This window comes from Zonotrichia albicollis, unplaced genomic scaffold (genome assembly GCF_047830755.1).
Source record: "Zonotrichia albicollis isolate bZonAlb1 unplaced genomic scaffold, bZonAlb1.hap1 Scaffold_241, whole genome shotgun sequence".
Lineage (NCBI taxonomy): Eukaryota > Metazoa > Chordata > Aves > Passeriformes > Passerellidae > Zonotrichia > Zonotrichia albicollis.
In genome coordinates, this window is record NW_027428418.1 from 15,382 (window position 1) to 34,518 (window position 19,137).

The 19,137-nt window shown below is 43.3% G+C and overlaps 2 protein-coding genes across 2 annotated transcripts in view; one reads left to right on the forward strand and one right to left on the reverse strand.

Moving 5' to 3' along the window:
* SPATS2 (spermatogenesis associated serine rich 2) overlaps positions 1–17,470 on the reverse strand; it is a 29,323-nt gene extending 11,853 nt beyond the window's left edge. Inside the window, 8 exon segments of the mRNA XM_074534018.1 lie at positions 1,612–1,775; positions 4,069–4,087; positions 7,306–7,370; positions 8,432–8,481; positions 10,456–10,564; positions 11,467–11,543; positions 13,029–13,110; positions 17,317–17,470. Coding sequence (XP_074390119.1) covers positions 1,612–1,775; positions 4,069–4,087; positions 7,306–7,370; positions 8,432–8,481; positions 10,456–10,564; positions 11,467–11,543; positions 13,029–13,053 — 509 coding nt within the window. The 5' untranslated portion in view covers positions 13,054–13,110; positions 17,317–17,470.
* On the forward strand, positions 14,999–16,064 carry LOC141727732 (uncharacterized). The gene is made up of 2 exons (XM_074534019.1): positions 14,999–15,447; positions 15,501–16,064. The coding sequence occupies exons 1-2, from the start codon at positions 15,085–15,087 to the stop codon at positions 16,062–16,064; spliced, it is 927 nt and encodes a 308-aa protein (XP_074390120.1). The 5' UTR covers positions 14,999–15,084.
* Positions 17,471–19,137: the final 1,667 nt, after the last annotated feature.

Here is a 19,137-nt window from a genome sequence, read left to right on the forward strand (position 1 = left end):
CATCCAGCCCATCCTGAACTCCCAAAATTCCCATCTTTTCCCCCCAGAATCCCATTTTCACTCCAGAATCCCCGTTTTTTCACGGATTTTCCCGTTTTTTCACGGATTTTTCCCATTTTTTCCCGGATTTTTCCCATTTTCCTGACCAGCTCTCTGGATCTCTCCGAACACGCCCTTCACCCCTGTGCAGGGAATTCTCAATTCCAAACCCCCGAAATTCCATTTTTTCCCCATTTTTCCCCCCAGAATTCCCATTTTTTCACGGATTTTTCCCATTTTTTTTCTGGATTTTCCCCATTTCCCTGACCAGCTCTGGATCTCTCCAAACACAGGGAATTCTCCATCCCGAACCTGCAGAATTCCCATTTTTCCCCCCAGAATCCCCATTTTTTTCGCAGATTTTTCCCATTTTTGCACGGATTTTCCCCATTTTTCCCACCATTTTTTCCCCAGAATTCCCAGAATTCCTGACCAGCTCTGGATCTCCCCGAACACCCCCTTCACCCTGCGCAGGGAATTCTCCATTCCAGCCCATCCTGAACCTCCAAAATTCCCAATTTTTCACGGATTTTTCCCATTTTTTTCCCCATTTTTTTCCCAGAATTCCCATTTTTTCCCATTTTGCCCCCATTTTTTCTCAGAATTCCCAGGATTTTCCCTGGATCTCTCCAAACACTCCCTTCAATTCCAGCCATCCCAAGCTCCCAAAATTCCATTTTCCCCCCATTTTTCACCCCAGAATTCCCATTTTTTCACGGATTTTTCCCATTTTTTCACGGATTTTTCCCATTTTTTCACGGATTTTTCCCATTTTTCCCCAGAATTCCCATTTTCCTGACCAGCTCTGGATCTCCCCGAACACGCCCTTCACCCTGCACAGGGAATTCTCCATCCCAAACCCCCAAAATTCCCATTTTTTCCCCCAAAATCCCCATTTTCACTCCCAGAATTCCCATTTTTTCACAGATTTTTCCCATTTTTTCACTGATTTTCCCCATTTTTTCCCCAGAATTCCCAGATTTTTCCCATTTTCCTGACCAGCTCTGGATCTCCCCGAACACCCCCTTCACCCTGCGCAGGGAATTCTCCATTCCAGCCCATCCTGAACCTCCAAAATTCCCATTTTTCCCCCAGAATCCCCATTTTTTCACGGATTTTTCCCATTTTTTCACGGATTTTTCCCATTTTTTTTTCCCAGAATTCCCATTTTTTCCCGGATTTTTCCCATTTTTTCCCGGATTTTTCCCATTTTTTCCCGGATTTTTCCCATTTCCCTGACCAGCTCTGGATCTCTCCGAACACCCTCTCCCCCTGCACAGGGAATTCTCCATTCCAGCCATCCCAAACTCCAAAAATTCCCATTTTTTTCCCAGAATTCCCAGTTTTTCATGGATTTTTCCCATTTTTTTCTGGATTTTCCCTGACCAAGCTCTGGATCTCCCCGAACACAGGGAATTCTCACATCCCAAACCTGCAGAATTCCCATTTTTTCCCCCAAATTTCCCATTTTTCCCCCCAGAATCCCCATTTTTTCACGGATTTTTCCCATTTTTTCACGGATTTTCCCCATTTTTTCCCCAGAATTCCCTTTTTTTCACAGATTTTCCTGACCAGCTCTGGATCTCCCCGAACACGCCCTTCACCCTGCGCAGGGAATTTTCCACCTCGTCCCTGAGCAGGGCCCGGAACCGCGCCAGGGCCACGGAGCAGCGCTGCAGGTCCTTCAGGGAGCGCTCCAGGCTGGGCCTGCAGGGAAAAATGGGGAAAAAAATGGGAAAAATGGGAAAAATGGGATTGGGAAACATTCCTGGGGGTCTCAGGGCTGTCCCTGATTTTTTCCGGATTTTTTTCCACCATTTTTTCTAGGATTTTTCCCAATTTTTTCCTGAGTTTTTCCAATTTTTTCATGATTTTTTTCCCCATTTTTCCCTGATTTTTCGTGATTTTTTCCCAATTATTTTCCCAATTTTTCTGACTTTTCCCTGATTTTTCCCAATTTTTTCTCAATTTTTCCCAATTTTTTCCCAACTTTCCCCAATTATTTTCCCCATTTTCCCAATTATTTTCCCCATTTTTCTGACTTTTCCCTGATTTTTCCCTGATTTTTCCCAATTTTTTCTCAATTTTTCCCAATTTTTTCCCAACTTTCCCCAATTATTTTCCCCATTTTTCCCAATTATTTTCCCCATTTTTCTGACTTTTCCCTGATTTTTCCCTGATTTTTCCCAATTTTTTCTCAATTTTTCCCAATTTTTTCCCAACTTTACCCCAATTTTTCCCAATTATTTTCCCCATTTTTTCCCCCATTTTTCCCAATTTTTTTCCCCATTTTCCCCCCATTTTTCCCTGATTTTTCCCAATTTTATCTCAATTTTTCCCAATTTTTTCCCAATTTTTCCCAATTTTTTCCCAATTTTTCCCAATTATTTTCCCCAATTTTTCCCCCATTTTCCCCCATTTTTCCCAATTTTTTTGTGATTTTCCCCCATTTTTCACAACTTATTCCTGATTTTTTCCTCACTTTACCCCAATTTTTCCCAATTATTTTCCCCAATTTTTCCCAATTATTTTCCCAATTTTTCTAACTTTTCCCTGATTTTTCCCAATTTTTTTCCCCATTTTTCCCAACTTATTCCTAATTTTTTCCCCACTTTACCCCAAATTTTCCCCAATTATTTTCCCCATTTTCCCCCAATTTTCCTGACTTTTCCCCCATTTTTCCCTGATTTTTCCCAATTTTTTCATGATTTTTTCCCCATTTATCTCAACTTATTCCTGATTTTTTCGTCACTTTACCCCAATTTTTCTCAATTATTTCCCCATTTTTCCCAATTTTTCCCCCTATTTTTCCTGATTTTTCCCAATTTTTTCCCAAATTTTTCCCAATTTTTTCATGATTTTTTTCCCCCATTTTTCGCAACTTATTCCTGATTTATTCCTCACTTTACCCCAATTTTCCCCAATTATTTTCCCCATTATTTTCCCCATTTTTCCCAATTATTTTCCCCATTTTTCCCAATTTTTCTGACTTTTCCCTGATTTTTCCCAATTTTTCCCTGATTTTTCCCCCATTTTTCCCTGATTTTTCCCAATTTTTTTCTCAATTTTTTCCTGAATTTTTCCCCCATTTTTCCCAATTTATTTCCTGATTTTTTCCTCACTTCACCCCAATTTTTCCCAATTCTTTCCCCCATTTTTTCCCATTTTTCCCCATTTTCTCACCCAGTTTTCTCCCCCCGGGGGATCCGGGGCTGCTCCGGGTCGGGGTCGGGGCAGGAAAATTTGGGATTCCATTGCCCAGGGCTGGGAAAGGCAAAATTCCATCAAAATCCCAAATTTCCCTCGCAAAATTCCCCATTTTTTCCCCCAAATCCCATCCCCAAATCCCAGATTTTCCCCTCCAAATTCTTGCCCCAAAATCCCTGAATTTTCCCTCCCAAATTCCCAAATTTTCACCCAAATAATCCCAAATTTCCACCCAAATTTTCCCCCAGAATTCCCAAAAAAATTCCCCAATTTTCCCCCCAAAATTCCCAGGTTTCCCCTCCAAAATTCCGAGATTTTCACCCCAAAATAATCCCAAAGTTCTCCCTAAAATTCCCCAAAATTCCCCCTAAAATTCCCAAATTTCCCCCCAAATTTTACCCAAAATTCCCCCCAAATTCCTCCTAAAATTCCTCTATTTCCCTCCCAGATTTCCCCCAAATAATCCCAAATTTTCCCCCCAATTTTCCCTCCAAAATTCCGAGATTTTCTCCCCAAAATAATCCCAAAGTTCTCCCTAAAATTCCCCAAAATTCTCCCTAAAATTCCCCAATTTCCCCCCAAATTTTACCCAAAATTCCCAAATTTCCTCCCCAAGTTCCCCCTAAAATTCCTCAATTTCCCTCCCAGATTTCCCCCAAATAATCCCAAATTTCCCCCTAAATGTTCCCAAAATTCCCAAATTTTTCCCCTGAATTCCCCAAAATTCTCCCTAAAATTCCCAAATTTCTCCCCAAATAATCCCAAATTTTCTCCCCAAAATTCCCAGGTTTCCCCTCCAAAATTCCGAGATTTTCTCCCCACAATAATCCCAAAATTCCCCCTAAAATTCCCCAAAATTCCCCCTAAAATTCCCAAATTTCCCCCCAAATTTTACCCAAAATTCCCAAATTTCTTCCCCAAATTTCCCCCAAATGTTCCCAAATTTTCCCCCTGAATTCCCCAAAAAATCCCCCCAATTTCCCAGATTTCCCCCCAAATAATCCCAAATTTTCCCCCCAAAATTCCCAGGTTTCCCCTCCAAAATTCCGAGATTTTCTCCCCAAAATTCCCAAATTTCCTCCCCAAATTCCTCCTAAAATTTCTCAATTTCCCTCCCAGATTTCCCCCAAATAATCCCAAATTTTCCCCCCAAAATTCTGAGATTTTTGCCACAAAATAATCCCAAAATTCCCAAATTTTCCCCCAGAATTCCCCAATAAATCCCCCCAATTTCCCAGATTTCCCCCAAATAATCCCAAATTTTTCCCCAAAATAATCCCAAAGTTCCCCCTAAAATTCCCCAATTTCCCCCCAAAATTTTACCCAAATTTCCTCCCCAAGTTTCCCCTAAAATTCCTCAATTTCCCTCCCAGATTTTCCCCAAATAATCCCAAATTTTCCCCCAAATAATCCCAAATTTTCCCCCCAAAATTCCCAGGTTTCCCCTTCAAAATTCCGAGATTTTCTCCCAAAATAATCCCAAAATTCCCCCTAAAATTCCCCAATTTCCCCCCAAATTTTACCCAAAATTCCCCCCAAATTCCTCCTAAAATTCCTCAATTTCCCTCCCAGATTTCCCCCAAATAATCCCAAATTTTACCCCCAAAATTCCGAGATTTTCTCCCCAAAATTCCCCCAAAAATTCCTCCTAAAATTCCCCAATTTCCCCCCAAATTTTCCCCCAAAATTCCCAAATTTCCTCCCCAAATTCCCCCTAAAATTCCTCAATTTCTCTCCCAGATTTCCCCCAAATAATCCCAAATTTCCCCCCAAATTTTCCCCCAGAATTCCCCAAAAAATCCCCCAATTTCTCAGATTTCCCCCAAATAATCCCAAATTTTCCCCCCAAAATTCCCAGGTTTCCCCTCCAAAATTCCGAGATTTTCTCCCCAAAATAATCCCAAAATTCCCCCTAAAATTCCCCAATTTCCCCCCAAATTTTCCCCCAAAATTCCCAAATTTCCTCCCCAAATTTCCCAAAAAATCCCCCCAATTTCTCAGATTTCCCCCAAATAATCCCAAATTTTCCCCTCCAAAATTCCCAAGTTTCCCCTCCAAAATTCTGAGATTTTCTCCCCAAAATTCCCCCAAAAATTCCCCAAAATTCCCCCTAAAATTCCCAAATTTCCTCCCCAAGTTCCCCCTAAAATTCCTCAATTTCCCTCCCAGATTTCCCCCAAATAATCCCAATTTTTCCCCCCAGAATTCCCCAAAAAATCCCCTCAATTTCCCAGATTTCCCCCAAATAATCCCAAATTTTCCCCTCCAAAATTCCGAGATTTTCTCCCCAAAATAATCCCAAAGTTCCCCCTAAAATTCCCCAAAATTCTCCCTAAAATTCCCCAATTTCCCCCCAAATTTTACCCAAAATTCCCAAATTTCCTCCCCAAATTCCCCTTAAAATTCCTCAATTTCCCTCACAGATTTCCCCCAAATAATCCCAAATATCCCCCCAAATTTTCCCCCAGAATTTCCCAAAAAATCCCCCCAATTTCCCAGATTTCCCCCAAATAATCCCAAATTTTCCCCCAAAATTCCCAGGTTTCCCCTCCAAAATTCCGAGATTTTCTCCCCAAAATAATCCCAAAATTCCCCCTAAAATTCCCAAATTTTCCCCCAAATTTTACCCAAAATTCCCCCCAAATTCCTCCTAAAATTCCTCAATTTCCCTCCCAGATTTCCCCCAAATAATCCCAAATTTTCCCCCCAGAATTCCCCAAAAAATCCCCCCAATTTCTCAGATTTCCCCCAAATAATCCCAAATTTTCCCCCCAAAATTCCCAGGTTTCCCCTCCAAAATTACGAGATTTTCTCCCCAAAATTCCCAAATTTCCTCCCCAAATTCCTCCTAAAATTCCTCAATTTCCCTCCCAGATTTCCCCCAAATAATCCCAAATTTCCCCCAAATTTTCCCCCAGAATTCCCCAAAAAATCCCCCCAATTTCTCAGATTTCCCCCAAATAATCCCAAATTTTTCCCCCAAAATTCTGAGATTTTCTCCCCAAATAATCCCAACATTCCCCCTAAAATTCCCCCTAAAATTCCCAAATTTTCCCCCAAATTTTACCCAAAATTCCCAAATTTCCTCCCAAGTATCCCCTAAAATTCCTCAATTTCCCTCCCAGATTTCCCCAAATAATCCCAAATTTCCCCCCAAATTTTTCCCCAAAAAATCCCCCAATTTCTCAGATTTCCCCCAATAATCCCAAATTTTACCCCCAAAATTCCCAGGTTTCCCCTCCAAAATTCCGAGATTTTCTCCCCAAAATTCCCCCTAAAATTCCCCAATTTCCCCCCAAATTCCCCCTAAAATTCCTCAATTTCCCTCCAGATTTTCCCCCCAAATTTCCCCCTAAATGTCCCCAAAATTCCCAATTTTTTCCCTGAATTCCCCAAAAATCCCCCCAATTTCCCAGATTTCCCCCAAATAATCCAAATTTTTCCCCAAAATATCCCAATGTTCCCCCCAAAATTCCCCAATTTCCCCCAAAATTCTCCCTAAAATTCCCAAATTTCCTCCCAAAATTCCCCCTAAAATTCCTCAATTTCCCTCCCAGATTTCCCCAAATAATCCCAAATTTTACCCAAAATTCCGAGATTTTCTCCCAAAATTCTCCCTAAAATTCCCAAATTTCCCCCCAAATTCCTCCTAAAATTCCTCAATTTCCCTCCCAGATTTCCCCAAATAATCCAATGTTCCCCCCAAAATTCCCCAATTTCCCCCAAAATTTTCTCCCAAAATTCCCAAATTTCCTCCCCAAATTCCACTAAATTCCTCAATTTCCCTCCCAGATTTCCCCCAAAATTTCCCCGAAATGTCCCAAAAATTCCCAAATTTTCCCCCAGAATTCCCAATTTTTCCCCAAATCCCACCAAAATTCCCAATTTTCCCCAAAATTCCCAAATTTCCCCAGAATTCCCAAATTTCCCCCCAAATTCCCAAAATTCCCGAATTTCCTGACCTGCCCGGGCTCGGGGAGCGACTCCAGGGATGGGGAGCGGTTGCCATGGAAACCATTGATGGAAATTCCCAATTTTTTCCCAATTTTCCACCCCAACTTTTCTCCGGCCCGGGGGCTGCGGGGCCCGGGCTGGGCTTTGGGTTTTGGCTTTTTCTTCTTGTTCTGGAAAAAATTGGGAAAAATTGGGGAAAATCAGGAAAAAAATTGGGGAAAAATTGGGGGAAAATTCAGGTTTTAATTGGAAAAAAATGGATGAAAAATTGGGGGAAAAAAAGGAAAAATTGGGGGGGAAAATGGGGAAAATATTGGGGGAAATTCAGGTTTTAATTGGAAAAAAATGGATGAAAAATTGGGGAAAACCTGGAGAAAATCCATAATTTAATTGGGGGGAAAATGGGGTAAAAAAGGGGAAAATGGGGGGGAAATTTGGGGAAAATTGAGGAAAAATTGGGGAGAAAAGGGGAAAGGATTGGGGGAAAATTGGGGAAATTTGGGGGAAAAATGGGAAAAATTTGGGGAAATTTGGGGGAAAATTGGGAAAATATTGGGGGAAAATTGGGGGAAAATTCAGGTTTTAATTGGAAAAAAAATGGATGAAAATTGGGGAAAATCTGTATTTTAATTGGGAAAAAAAAAGGAAAAATTGGGGGGAAAATGGGGAAAAATATTGGGGGAAAATTGGAAAAAGTTGGTAAAAAATTGGGATAACATGGAGAAAATCAATATTTTAATCAGAAAAAAATAGTGAAAAAACGGGGGAAGAAATTGGGGATTTATTAAAAATTTTTGGGGGATATTTGGGAATTTTTTGGGAATTTTTTGAGGGATTTTGGGAATTTTTTTGGGAATTTTGGGGGGATTTTTTTGGATTTTTTGGGAATTTTTGGGGGATTTTTTGGGAATTTTGGGGGGATTTTTGGGGATTTTTTGGGGATTTTTTTTGGGAATTTTGGGAATTTTTGGGGGATTTTTGGGAATTTTTTGGGAATTTTTGGGGATTGTTTGGGGATTTTTTGGGAATTTTTTGGGAATTTTTTGGGGATTTTTTGGGGATTTTTTTGGGGATTTTTTTCGGAATTTTTGGGAATTTTGGGGGGATTTTTGGGAATTTTTTGGGAATTTTTGGGGATTGTTTGGGGATTTTTTGGGAATTTTTTTGGGAATTTTTTTGGGGATTTTTTTGGGATTTTTTTGGGAATTTTTGGGAATTTTTTGGGATTTACCTTTTTCTTCCCAGTCACCGTCCATTCCTTCAGCACCTCACTGGCATTGCCTGGGGAAAAAAAATGGGAAAAATTTGGGAATGAGGGAGGAGAAAAATTCCCAAAAAATTCCCTTCCCAAACCTCAGAATTCCAGGATTTTTTGGGAATTCCAGGATTTTTTGGGAATTCTGACCCTCCATGAAGATTTCCATGGTTTTATCCCAAATCCCTCAAAATCTCCTCTTAAATTCAGCCCCAAAATCCCAGAATTTCACCCCCAAACTCCAGAATTTCAGCCCCAAACCCCAGAATTCCCAGATTTTCAGGAATTCCCAGATTTTTTTTGGGAATTCTGACCCTCCATGAAGATTTCCATGGTTTTATCCCCAAAATCCCCTCTCAAATTCCTCCCAAATTCCCTTTTCCAACCCCCCAAAATCCCAGAATTTTGACCCCAAACCCCGGAATTTCAGCCCCAAACCCCAGAATTCCCGGATTTTCAGGAATTCCCAGGTTTTTTGGGAATTCTGACCCTCCATGAAGATTTCCATGGTTTTATCCCAAAAATCCCCTCTCAAATTCCTCCCAAATTCCCTTTTCCAACCCCCCAAAATCCCTGAATTTCAGCCCCAAATCCCAAAATTCCTTCTCAGAATTCCCAGATTTTTTGGGAATTCCCAGATTTTTTGGGAATTCCCAGATTTCCCATCCTCCATGAAGACCTGAATGGTTTTATCCCCAAAATCCCCTCTCAAATTCCTCCCAAATTCCCTTTTCCAACCCCCCAAATTCCCTTTTCCAACCCCCCAAAACCCCAGAATTTCACCCCAAAATCCCAGAATTTCACCCCCAAATCCCGGAATTTCAGCCCCAAAGCCCAGAATTCCCGGATTTTCAGGAATTCCCAGATTTTTTTTTGGGAATTCTGACCCTTCATGAAGACCTGCATGGTTTTAACCCCAAAATCCCTCAAAATCCCCTCTCAAATTCCATCTCCAATCCCCCAAAATCCCAGAATTTCACCCCAAAATCCCTGAATTTCAGCCCCAAAGCCCAGAATTCCCGGATTTTCAGGAATTCCAGGTTTTTTTGGGAATTCTGACCCTCCATGAAGATTTGCATGGTTTTATCCCAAAAATCCCCTCTCAAATCCCTCCCAAAATCCCTTTTCCAACCCCCCAAAATCCCAGAATTTCACCCCAAAACCCTGAATTTCACCCCAAAATCCCTGAATTTCGACCCCAAAGCCCAGAATTCCCGGATTTTCAGGAATTCCCGGTTTTTTTTGGGAATTCTGACCCTCCATGAAGATTTCCATGGTTTTATCCCAAAAATCTCCTCCCAAATCCCTCAAAATCTCCTCTTAAATTCAGCCCCAAATTCCCAGAATTTCACCCAGAATTCCCAAAATTCCCTCTCTGAATTCCAGGATTTTCAGGAATTCCAGGATTTTTTGGGAATTCTGACCCTCCATGAAGACTTCAATGGTTTTATCCCAAAAATCCCCCTCTCAAATCCCTCAAAATCTCCTCTCAAATTCCTCCCAAATTCCCTTTTCCAATCCCCCAAAACCCCAGAATTTCACCCCAAAATCCCAAAATTCCTTCTCAGAATTCCCAGAATTCCCAGATTTTTTGGGAATTCCCAGATTTCCCATCCTCCATGAAGATTTCCATGGTTTTATCCCCAAAATCCCCTCTCAAATTCCTCCCAAAATCCCTTTTCCAACCTCCCAAAATCCCAGAATTTCACCCCCAAATCCCAAAATTCCTTCTCAGAATTCCCAGAATTCCCAGATTTTTTGGGAATTCCCAGATTTCCCACCCTCCATGAAGACCTGAATGGTTTTATCCCAAAAATCTCCTCCCAAATCCCACAAAATCTCCTCTCAAATTCCTCCCAAAATCCCTTTTCCAACCCCCCAAAACCCCAGAATTTCACCCCAAAATCCCAGAATTTCACCCCCAAATCCCGGAATTTCACCCCCAAAGCCCAGAATTCCCTGATTTTCAGGAATTCCCGGGTTTTTTTGGGAATTCTGACCCTCCATGAAGGCCTGCACCGCCCTGTCCACGGCGTTGTCAAAGTGCTGCAGCACCAGCACGATCTCGGTGTTGCTGCGGTTGGGAACGACCGCGCGCACGGCCTGCACCTGGGGAAATGGGGGAAAATTCATGGAAAATTCATGGAAAATTCATGGAAAAGGTGGGAAAATCCATGGGGAAAATCAGGGAGAAAATATGGGAAAAATCGGGGAAAAAACAGAGGGGAAATCAAGGGAAAATCAGGGAAAAATCCATTGAAAATGTGGGAAAATCCATGGGGAAAACTCATGGAAAAACACATGGAAAATGTGGTAAAAACTCGTGGAAAAACACATGGAAAATGTGGGAAAATCCATGGGGAAAATCAGGGAAATCAAAGGGAAATTCATGGGAAAAACGGGGAAATTCAGGGAGAAAATACGGGAAAAATCGGGGGAAAATCAGGGGATAAATCTATGGGATAAAAAGCGGAAAATCAGGGAAAAATCCATGGGAAAAACAGGGAAAAACAGGGAGAAATCCATGGGAAAATCGGGGAGAAATCCATGGGAAAATCAGGGAGAAATCCATGGGAAAATCAGGGAGAAATCCATGGGAAAATCAGGGAGAAATCCATGGGAAAAACAGGGAGAAATCCATGGGAAAATCGGGGAAAAACAGGGAGAAATCCAAGGGAAAACTGGGGAGAAATCCATGAGAAAATCATGGAAAACCAGGGAGAAATCCATGGGAAAATCAGGGAGAAATCCATGGGAAAATCAGGGAAAATCAGGGAGAAATCCATGGGAAAATCAGGGAGAAATCCATGAGAAAATCAGGGAAAAACAGATAAAAACCATGGAGAATCCATGGGGGAAAAAAGATGGGAAATCCATGGGGAAATCAGGGAGAAACCATGGAAAATGCCTGGGAATTTGGGAATGTTGGGAATGTTGGGAATTGTTGGAATGTTGGGAATTTGGGAATGTTGGAATGTTGGGAATGTTGGGAATTGTTGGAATGTCGGCACCTTCTCCCTCATGTTCTCGGCGCCGCCCTGAGCCCGCACGGCCCCGGAGCGAGAATCGAACACGAACCCCGAGGGATCTGCGGGAAATGGAAACCAGGGATTCACAGAAATCCCAAATTCCCCAAATCCCAGAAATCCCAAATTCCCCAAATCCCAGAAATCCCAAATTCCCCAAAATCCCAATCCCAAACTCCCCAAAATCCCAATCCCAAATTCCCCAAAATCCCAGAAATCCCAAATTCCCCAAAATCCCAATCCCAAATTCCCCAAATCCCCAAATCCCAATCCCAAATTCCCCAAATCCCAGAAATCCCAAACTCCCCAAAATCCCTGGCAATGCCGGGCCCGGATTCACAGAAATCCCAAACTCCCCAAAATCCCAGAAATCCCAAATTCCCCAAAATCCCAATCCCAAATTCCCCAAATTCCCAGAAATCCCAAACTCCCCAAAATCCCCAAAATCCCCAAAATCCCAATCCCAAATTCCCAATCCTAAATTCCCAGAAATCCCAGAAATCCCAATCCCAAATTCCCTGGGAATACTGGGCCCAATTCCCAGAAATCCCAATCCTAAATTCCCCAAAATCCCAATCCCAAATTCCCCAAAATCCCAGAAATCCCAAATTCCCAGAAATCCCAATCCCAAATTCCCCAATTTCCAGAAATCCCAATCCCACATTCCCCAAAATCCCAATCCCAAATTCCCAAAAAATCCCAATCCCAAATTCCCCAAATTCCCAGAAATCCCAAACTCCCCAAAATCCCAATCCTAAATTCCCCAAATTCCCAGAAATCCCAATCCCAAATTCCCCAAAATCCCAGAAATCCCAATCCTAAATTCCCAGAAATCCCAATCCCAAATTCCCTGGGAATGCTGGGCCCAATTCCCAGAAATCCCAATCCCAAAATTCCCCAAAATCCTACTCCCAAATTCCCCAAAATCCCAGAAATCCCAATCCTAAATTCCCAGAAATTCCAGGGAATGCTGGGCCCAATTCCCAGAAATCCCAATCCTAAATTCCCCAAAATCCCAGAAATCCCAAATTCCCCAAATCCCAATCCCACAATTCCCCCTAAAATCCCAAATTTCTCCCCCCAGGTTCCAATTTTCCCCAGAATTCACCCCAAAATTCCAATTCCCTTCCCAAAATTCCCAATTTTCCCCCCAAAAAATTCCCAATTTCCCCCCTTTTTTCCCCCTTTTTTCCTCCCCCAAATCCCCAATTTCTCCCCTAAAATCCCAATTTCCCCCCTTTTTTCCTCCCAAAAATCCCCAATTTTTGCCCCAAAAATTCCCAATTTTTCCCCAAAAATTCCCAACTTTTCCCCACTTTTCCACTTCATTTTCCCTTTTTATCTTTAATTTTCCCTATTTTATCCCAATTTTTCCTCTTTTTTATCCCAATTTTTCCTCCTTTTTTCCCTTAATTTTCCCCATTTTTTGCCCTTTTTTCCTCAACATTTTCCCCCCATTTTTCCCTTCATTTCCTCCCTTCCCTCTCCAACTTTTGGGATTTTTGGGCTGAAATTCCCAAATTTTTTTGCATTTTTTTGTCTCCTACCTTTGGGCTGCTGCTTCTTGGACATCTTTGGCTGCAATTCCAGAAGTTTGGAGCAGAAATTTGGGATTTTTGGGGAGATTTCCTAAGAAAAAATAGAAATAAATGAATAAAAAATGAAATTCAGGAGGGGGAAAATGAATAAAAAATGGGGAGGGAATAAAGGAGTGAAAATAGAAATTAATGGGATTTAAAAGATAAAAATTGGAAGGATAAAAAATGGAATTAAAGGATAAAAAATGGAATTAAAGGGTAAAAAATCCTGGAAATAAAAGATAAAAAATGTTGGAATTAAAAATAAAAGAATTTTAAAAATCCCTGGAATTAAAGGATAAAAACCCTGGAATTTTAAAATAAAGGGATTAAAATAAAGGAATTAAAAATAACCTGGAATTAAAAGTTAATGGATAAATTTATCCCAATTTTATCCCAATTTTCCCCCCATTTTTTCTATTTTTATTCCCATTTTTTATTCCCATGTTTCCCAATTTTTCCCCATTTTATTCTCCCATATTTTCCACATTTTTCCCATTTTTTTCCCCATTCCAAAGGAAAATTCCCCTGGAAAAGCAAACAAAGAAAGGAAACAAAGAAAAGGAAAAAAAAAATCCATTTTTTAATGGAAAACTGAGACATTCCCAAGAAGTTTTTAACCAGGAAAAGCCAAGATTAATTAGAATTAATTTATTAATTAATTAAGAATGGAACAGGGAAAAAAAATCTGGGAATTTTCCTTTTTTTTAATGGAAAAATGTTGGAAAATTCCCAAAAAAATGGGGGGATTTGGGAGGCAGGATGAATTAGCAGAGATGCAGGGTTAATTAGGATTAATTAGGATTAATTAGAATTAATTAATTAAGGGATTTAAGCAGGAATTTCCTCCTGGGATGAAGCTGGAAGGGCAAAAAATTCCATTTTTTGATAGGAAACACCCAAAATATTCCCAAAAAATTGGGGATTTGGGAGGCTGGGAAAATCAGGAATTAACAGAGAGCTGGGATTAATTAGGATTTGTTAATTGGGGAATTTTCCCTTTTTTTTTACCCAAAAAAATGGAATTTTTGGAAGGCAAAAACTCAGGAATATCCTCAAAAAAAAAACCCTTGGAAATATTAAAAAAATAAATTAACATCCAAAAAAACCACTGAAATAACCCCAAAAAATCCTGGAATGTCCCTAAAATAAAGAAATATTCCCCAAAAAAATGAAATATAAATAATAAAACCCCAGATATTCCCCCCCCCTTTTTCCATTTTTTTTTCCCAGCTTGAAATTCCCAGGGAATTTTTGACCTTTTCCAGGTGAATTCCATGAATTATTCATCAATTCCAATTAAAGAATTCCCAATTTAATTCCATCCTCAGCTCAAAATTCCCTTTTATTCCCATTTTTCTAATGGAAAAATTCCCTTTTTTTTTCCCTGCCCCCATCAGAATTTGGGGGATTTTTCCCCCTTTTTTCCAATAATTCCTTTTATTTTCCCATTTTTTTTCATTGGATTTGGGATCCCTTATTCCCATTATTTAATTATTGAATAATTTTGGGGATATTCCACGGGTTTTTTTAGGGATATCTCTTTATTTAAGGGATATTCCAGGGGTTTTTGGGGGATTTTTCAGGGGTTTTTTGGGATTTTCAGGGTTTTTTTGAGGATATTCCAGAGGGTTTTTAGGATATTGATTTATTTTTGGGATATTTTTGAGGTTTTTTTAGGATATTGATTTATTTTTGGGATATTTTTGAGGTTTTTTTAGGATATTGATTTATTTAAGGGATGTTCCAGGGGTTTTTGAGGGATTTTTCAGGGTTTTTTTGAGATTTTCAGGGTTTTTTTGAGGATATTCCAGAGGGCTTTTAGGATATTGATTTATTTTTGGGATATTTTTGAGGTTTTTTTAGGATATTTCTTTAATTTTGGGATATTTTTGAGGTTTTTTAGGATATTTCTTTATTTAAGGGATGTTCCAGGGTTTTTTTTGGGGGGGGATATTTTCTGGATTTTTTTGAGACCTCAAAAATCCCTTCAGACCTCACAAAAAACCCCTCAGAAACCCCTAAAATGCCTCAGACCTCACAAAAAGAGCCCCAAAAACCTCTCAGAGACCCCAAAGATCCCTTAAAAATCCTAAAATGCACAAAAAAAACCCCTCACAGAACAACTCAGACCCCCCTAAATCCTCATCAGGGCCCCCCCAAATCCCCTCAGAACCCCAAAATTCCCTCACAAAACCCCTCAGAATCCCCTAAATCCCCTCAGATCCCCCCAAATCCCCTCACAAAACTCCTCAGATCCCCCAAATCCCCTCACAAAACTCCTCAGAACCCCCTAAATCCCCTCAGCGCCCCCAAATCCCCTCACAAAACCCCTCAGATCCCTCCAAATCCCCTCACGAAATTCCTTCCGAACCTCCAAATCCCCTCAGCGCCCCCAAATCCCCTCACAAAATTCCTTCAGATCCCCCCAAATCCTCTCAGCGCCCCCAAATCCCCTCAGAAAACTCCTCAACTGGCCCTCACTCCCTCACAAAACCCTCAAATCCCCTCACAACTCCTCAGATCCCCAAATCTCCTCACAAAATTCCTTCCGAACCTCCAAATCCCCTCAGCGCCCCCAAATCCCCTCACAAATCCCCTCAGATCCCCCCAAATCCCCTCACAAAGCTCCTTCAGACCCCCCAAATCTCCTCAACTTTCCGTCACCCCCTCACAAAACCTCCAAATCCCCTCACAAAACTCCTCAAAATCCTCCAGCGCCCCCGAATCCCCTCACAAAACTCCTTCAGAACCCACAAATCCCCTCACAAAACCCCTCAGATCCCCAAATCCCCTCACAAAATTCCTTCAGAACCCACAAATCCCCTCAGCGTCCACAAATCCCCTCACAAAACTCCTCAGACACCCCCAAATCCTCTCAGCGCCCCCAAATCCCCTCAGAAAACTCCTCAACTGGCCCTCAACCCCTCACAAAACCCCCAAATCCCCTCACAAAACCCCTCAGATCCCCAAATCCCCTCGCAAAATTCCTTCAGAACCCCCTAAATCCTCCCAGCACCTCCAAACCCCCTCAGCACCCCCAAATCTCCTCACAAAATTCCTTCAGATCCCCCCAAATCCTCACCAGGACCCCTCTAAATCCTCTCAGCGCCTCCAAATCCCCTCACAAAACTCCTCAGACCCCCCAAATCTCCTCAACTTTCTGTCACCCCCTCACAAAACCTCCAAATCCCCTCACAAAACTCCTCAAAATCCTCCAGCGCCCCCGAATCCCCTCACAAAACTCCTTCAGAACCCACAAATCCCCTCACAAAACTCCTTCAGATCCCCAAATCCCCTCACAAAATTCCTTCAGAACCCACAAATCCTCTCAGCGCCCCCAAATCCCTTCACAAAACTCTTCAAATTTCCCCAAATCCCCTCAGATCCCCCCAAATCCCCTCAGATCCCCCAAAACCTCCTCAACTCCCCCTCACAAAACCTCTCAAATCTGCTCATAAAACTCCTCAGCGCCCCCAAATCCCCTCACAAAACTCCTGAACTCGCCCTCAACCCCTCACAAAACCCTCAAATCCCCTCACAGAACAACTCAGACCCCCTAAATCCCCTCAGAACCTCCTAAATCCTCACCAGGAGCCCCCAAATCCCCTCACAAAACCCCTCAGACCCTCCCCAAATGCCCTCACAAAACTCCTTTAGACGCCCCAAATCCCCTCATAAATCCCCTCAGCGCCCCCAAATCCCCCCATAAATTCCTTCAGCGCCCCCAAATCCTCTCACAAAACTCCTTCAGACCCCCCAGAACCCACTCAACCTATCACAAAAACCCCCAAATCCCTTCACAAAACCCCTCAGACTCTTCCAAACCCCCTCAGCGCCCCTAAATCCCCTCACAAAACCTCTCAGACCCCCCCAAAACCCGTCAGCGCCCCCAAATTCCCTCACAAAACCTCTCAGACCCCCTAAATCCCCTCACAAAACCCCTCAGACCCCCCAAATCCCCTCACAAAACCTCTCAGACCCCCCCCAAATCCCCTCACAAATCCCCTCAGACCCCCTAAATCCCCTCACAAATCCCCTCAGCGCCCCTAAATCCCCTCAAAAGACCCCTCAGACCCCCCCAAATCCTCCCCAGCCCCCCCAAATCCCCTCAGGCCTCTCAGCTCCCCCCCTTCCCCCTCACGAGACCCCGCAGTTCTGCCCCATCCCATCCCCTCCGGAGGCCCCTCCGCCCCCTCGGCCGGGCTCCCCCCGCTGCCCCCGCGCCCTCCGGGGCTCCCGGGGGTCTCGAACTCACCGAGAGCTCCCGGGGGTTCCCGAGGGTCCCCCGCCCCCTCCCCCGTCGCCCCCCCCCCGTCTCACCCGCGACGTTCCGGGAGGGGGCCGCTGCCCGGCAGAGCCCTCAGAGCGCGGCAGCCAATCAGAGCTCGGATTTCAACCGCTAGCCAATCAGAGCGCGGCGCCCTCAGTGTTTTCACCAATCAGAGCGCGGAAAAGCTTCGTTTGTCCCGCCCTCCTCCCACCGCCATTCAGAGAGAGGAGGGGCGGGGGCGCGAGGGGGCCGCCAGCCAATGGTAGAGCGGTTTTGCAAAAAAGCCCCGCCCATTCATCGCAGTGAACCAATCATATTGCTTTATTCCGAAACCACGCCCTTTGTGGGTGGAGCGGCGGGTGCCGAACGTGGACGGAAACTGCCGAGAGCGGCGGAAACGCCCGAGCGCGCTCCGGGAACGGCCGAAGCCGCGCGCGGCGCGGAGATCGGCAGGCCGCAGGTTCGAATCCCCGATCAGGAACGGCGACATTTGGGGACACCCCAACAACGGGGGGACACCCCAAAAACTGGGGGGGATCGGGGAGAAATGGGGATGGTTGCACTGGTCAGAAAGAACCCCCAAACCCCCTCCTCTATGAGTCCCCCAGTTCCCCCATAACGCCCCCATTTTTAGGGTCCAATTCCTCATTTTTGGGACCCAAAGCCCCCCATTTTTAGGACCTAAACTCTCAGTTTTTAAGGTCTCATTCACCACTTTTAGGTCCCCAAACCCCTCCCCATTTTTGGGACTGAACCCCCAGTTTTTGGGGTGCGATTCCCCATTTTCAAAGGCGCAATTCCCCATTTTTAGGTCCCCAAGGCCCCCATTATTTGAAGTTTAATTCCCCATTTTTAGATCCCCAATCTCTCCAATTTAGGACCCAAATCCCTCCATTTTTGGGGTCCCATTCCCCATTTTTGTGACCCAAAGCCTCCCATTTTTGGGACCGAACCCCTCCATTTTTTCAGGTTTTAATCCCCCATTTTTTAGATTTAATTCCCCATTTTTCAGATTTAATTCCCCATTTTTAGATCCCCAACCCCTCCATTTTAGGACCCCAAATCCCTCCATTTTTGGGGTCCCATTCCCCATTTTTATGACCCAAATCCCTCCATTTTTGGGGTCCCATTCCCCATTTTTAGGACCCAAATCTCCCCATTCTTGGCGTCCAGCCCCCCCCCCCATTATTTGAGATTTAATTCCCCATTTTTAGATCCCCAACCCCTCCATTTTAGGACCCAAATCCCTCCATTGTTGGGGTCCCATTCCCCATTTTTGGGACCCAAAGCCCCCCATTTTTGGGACCAAACCCCTCCATTTTTTCAGGTTTTAATCCCCATTTTCAGATCCCCAACCCCTCCATTTTAGGACCCCAAATCCCTCCGTTTTTGGGGTCCCATTCCTCATTTTTAGGACCCAAATCCCCCCATTTTTGGGACCTAAAGCCCCCCAATTTTTGGGGTCCAGCCCCCCCATTATTTGAGGTTTAATTCCCCATTTTTAGATCCCCAACCCCTCCATTTTAGGACCCCAAATCCCTCCATTTTTGGGGTCCCATTCCCCATTTTTGGGACCCAAAGCCCCCCCCATTTTTGGGACCGAGCCCCTCCATTTTTTCAGGTTTTAATCCCCCATTTTTTAGATTTAATTCCCCATTTTTCAGATTTAATTCCCCATTTTTAGATCCCCAACCCCTCCATTTTAGGACCCCAAATCCCTCCATTTTTGGGGTCCCATTCCCCATTTTTGGGACCCAAAGCCCCCCCCATTTTTGGGACCGAACCCCTCCATTTTTTCAGGTTTTA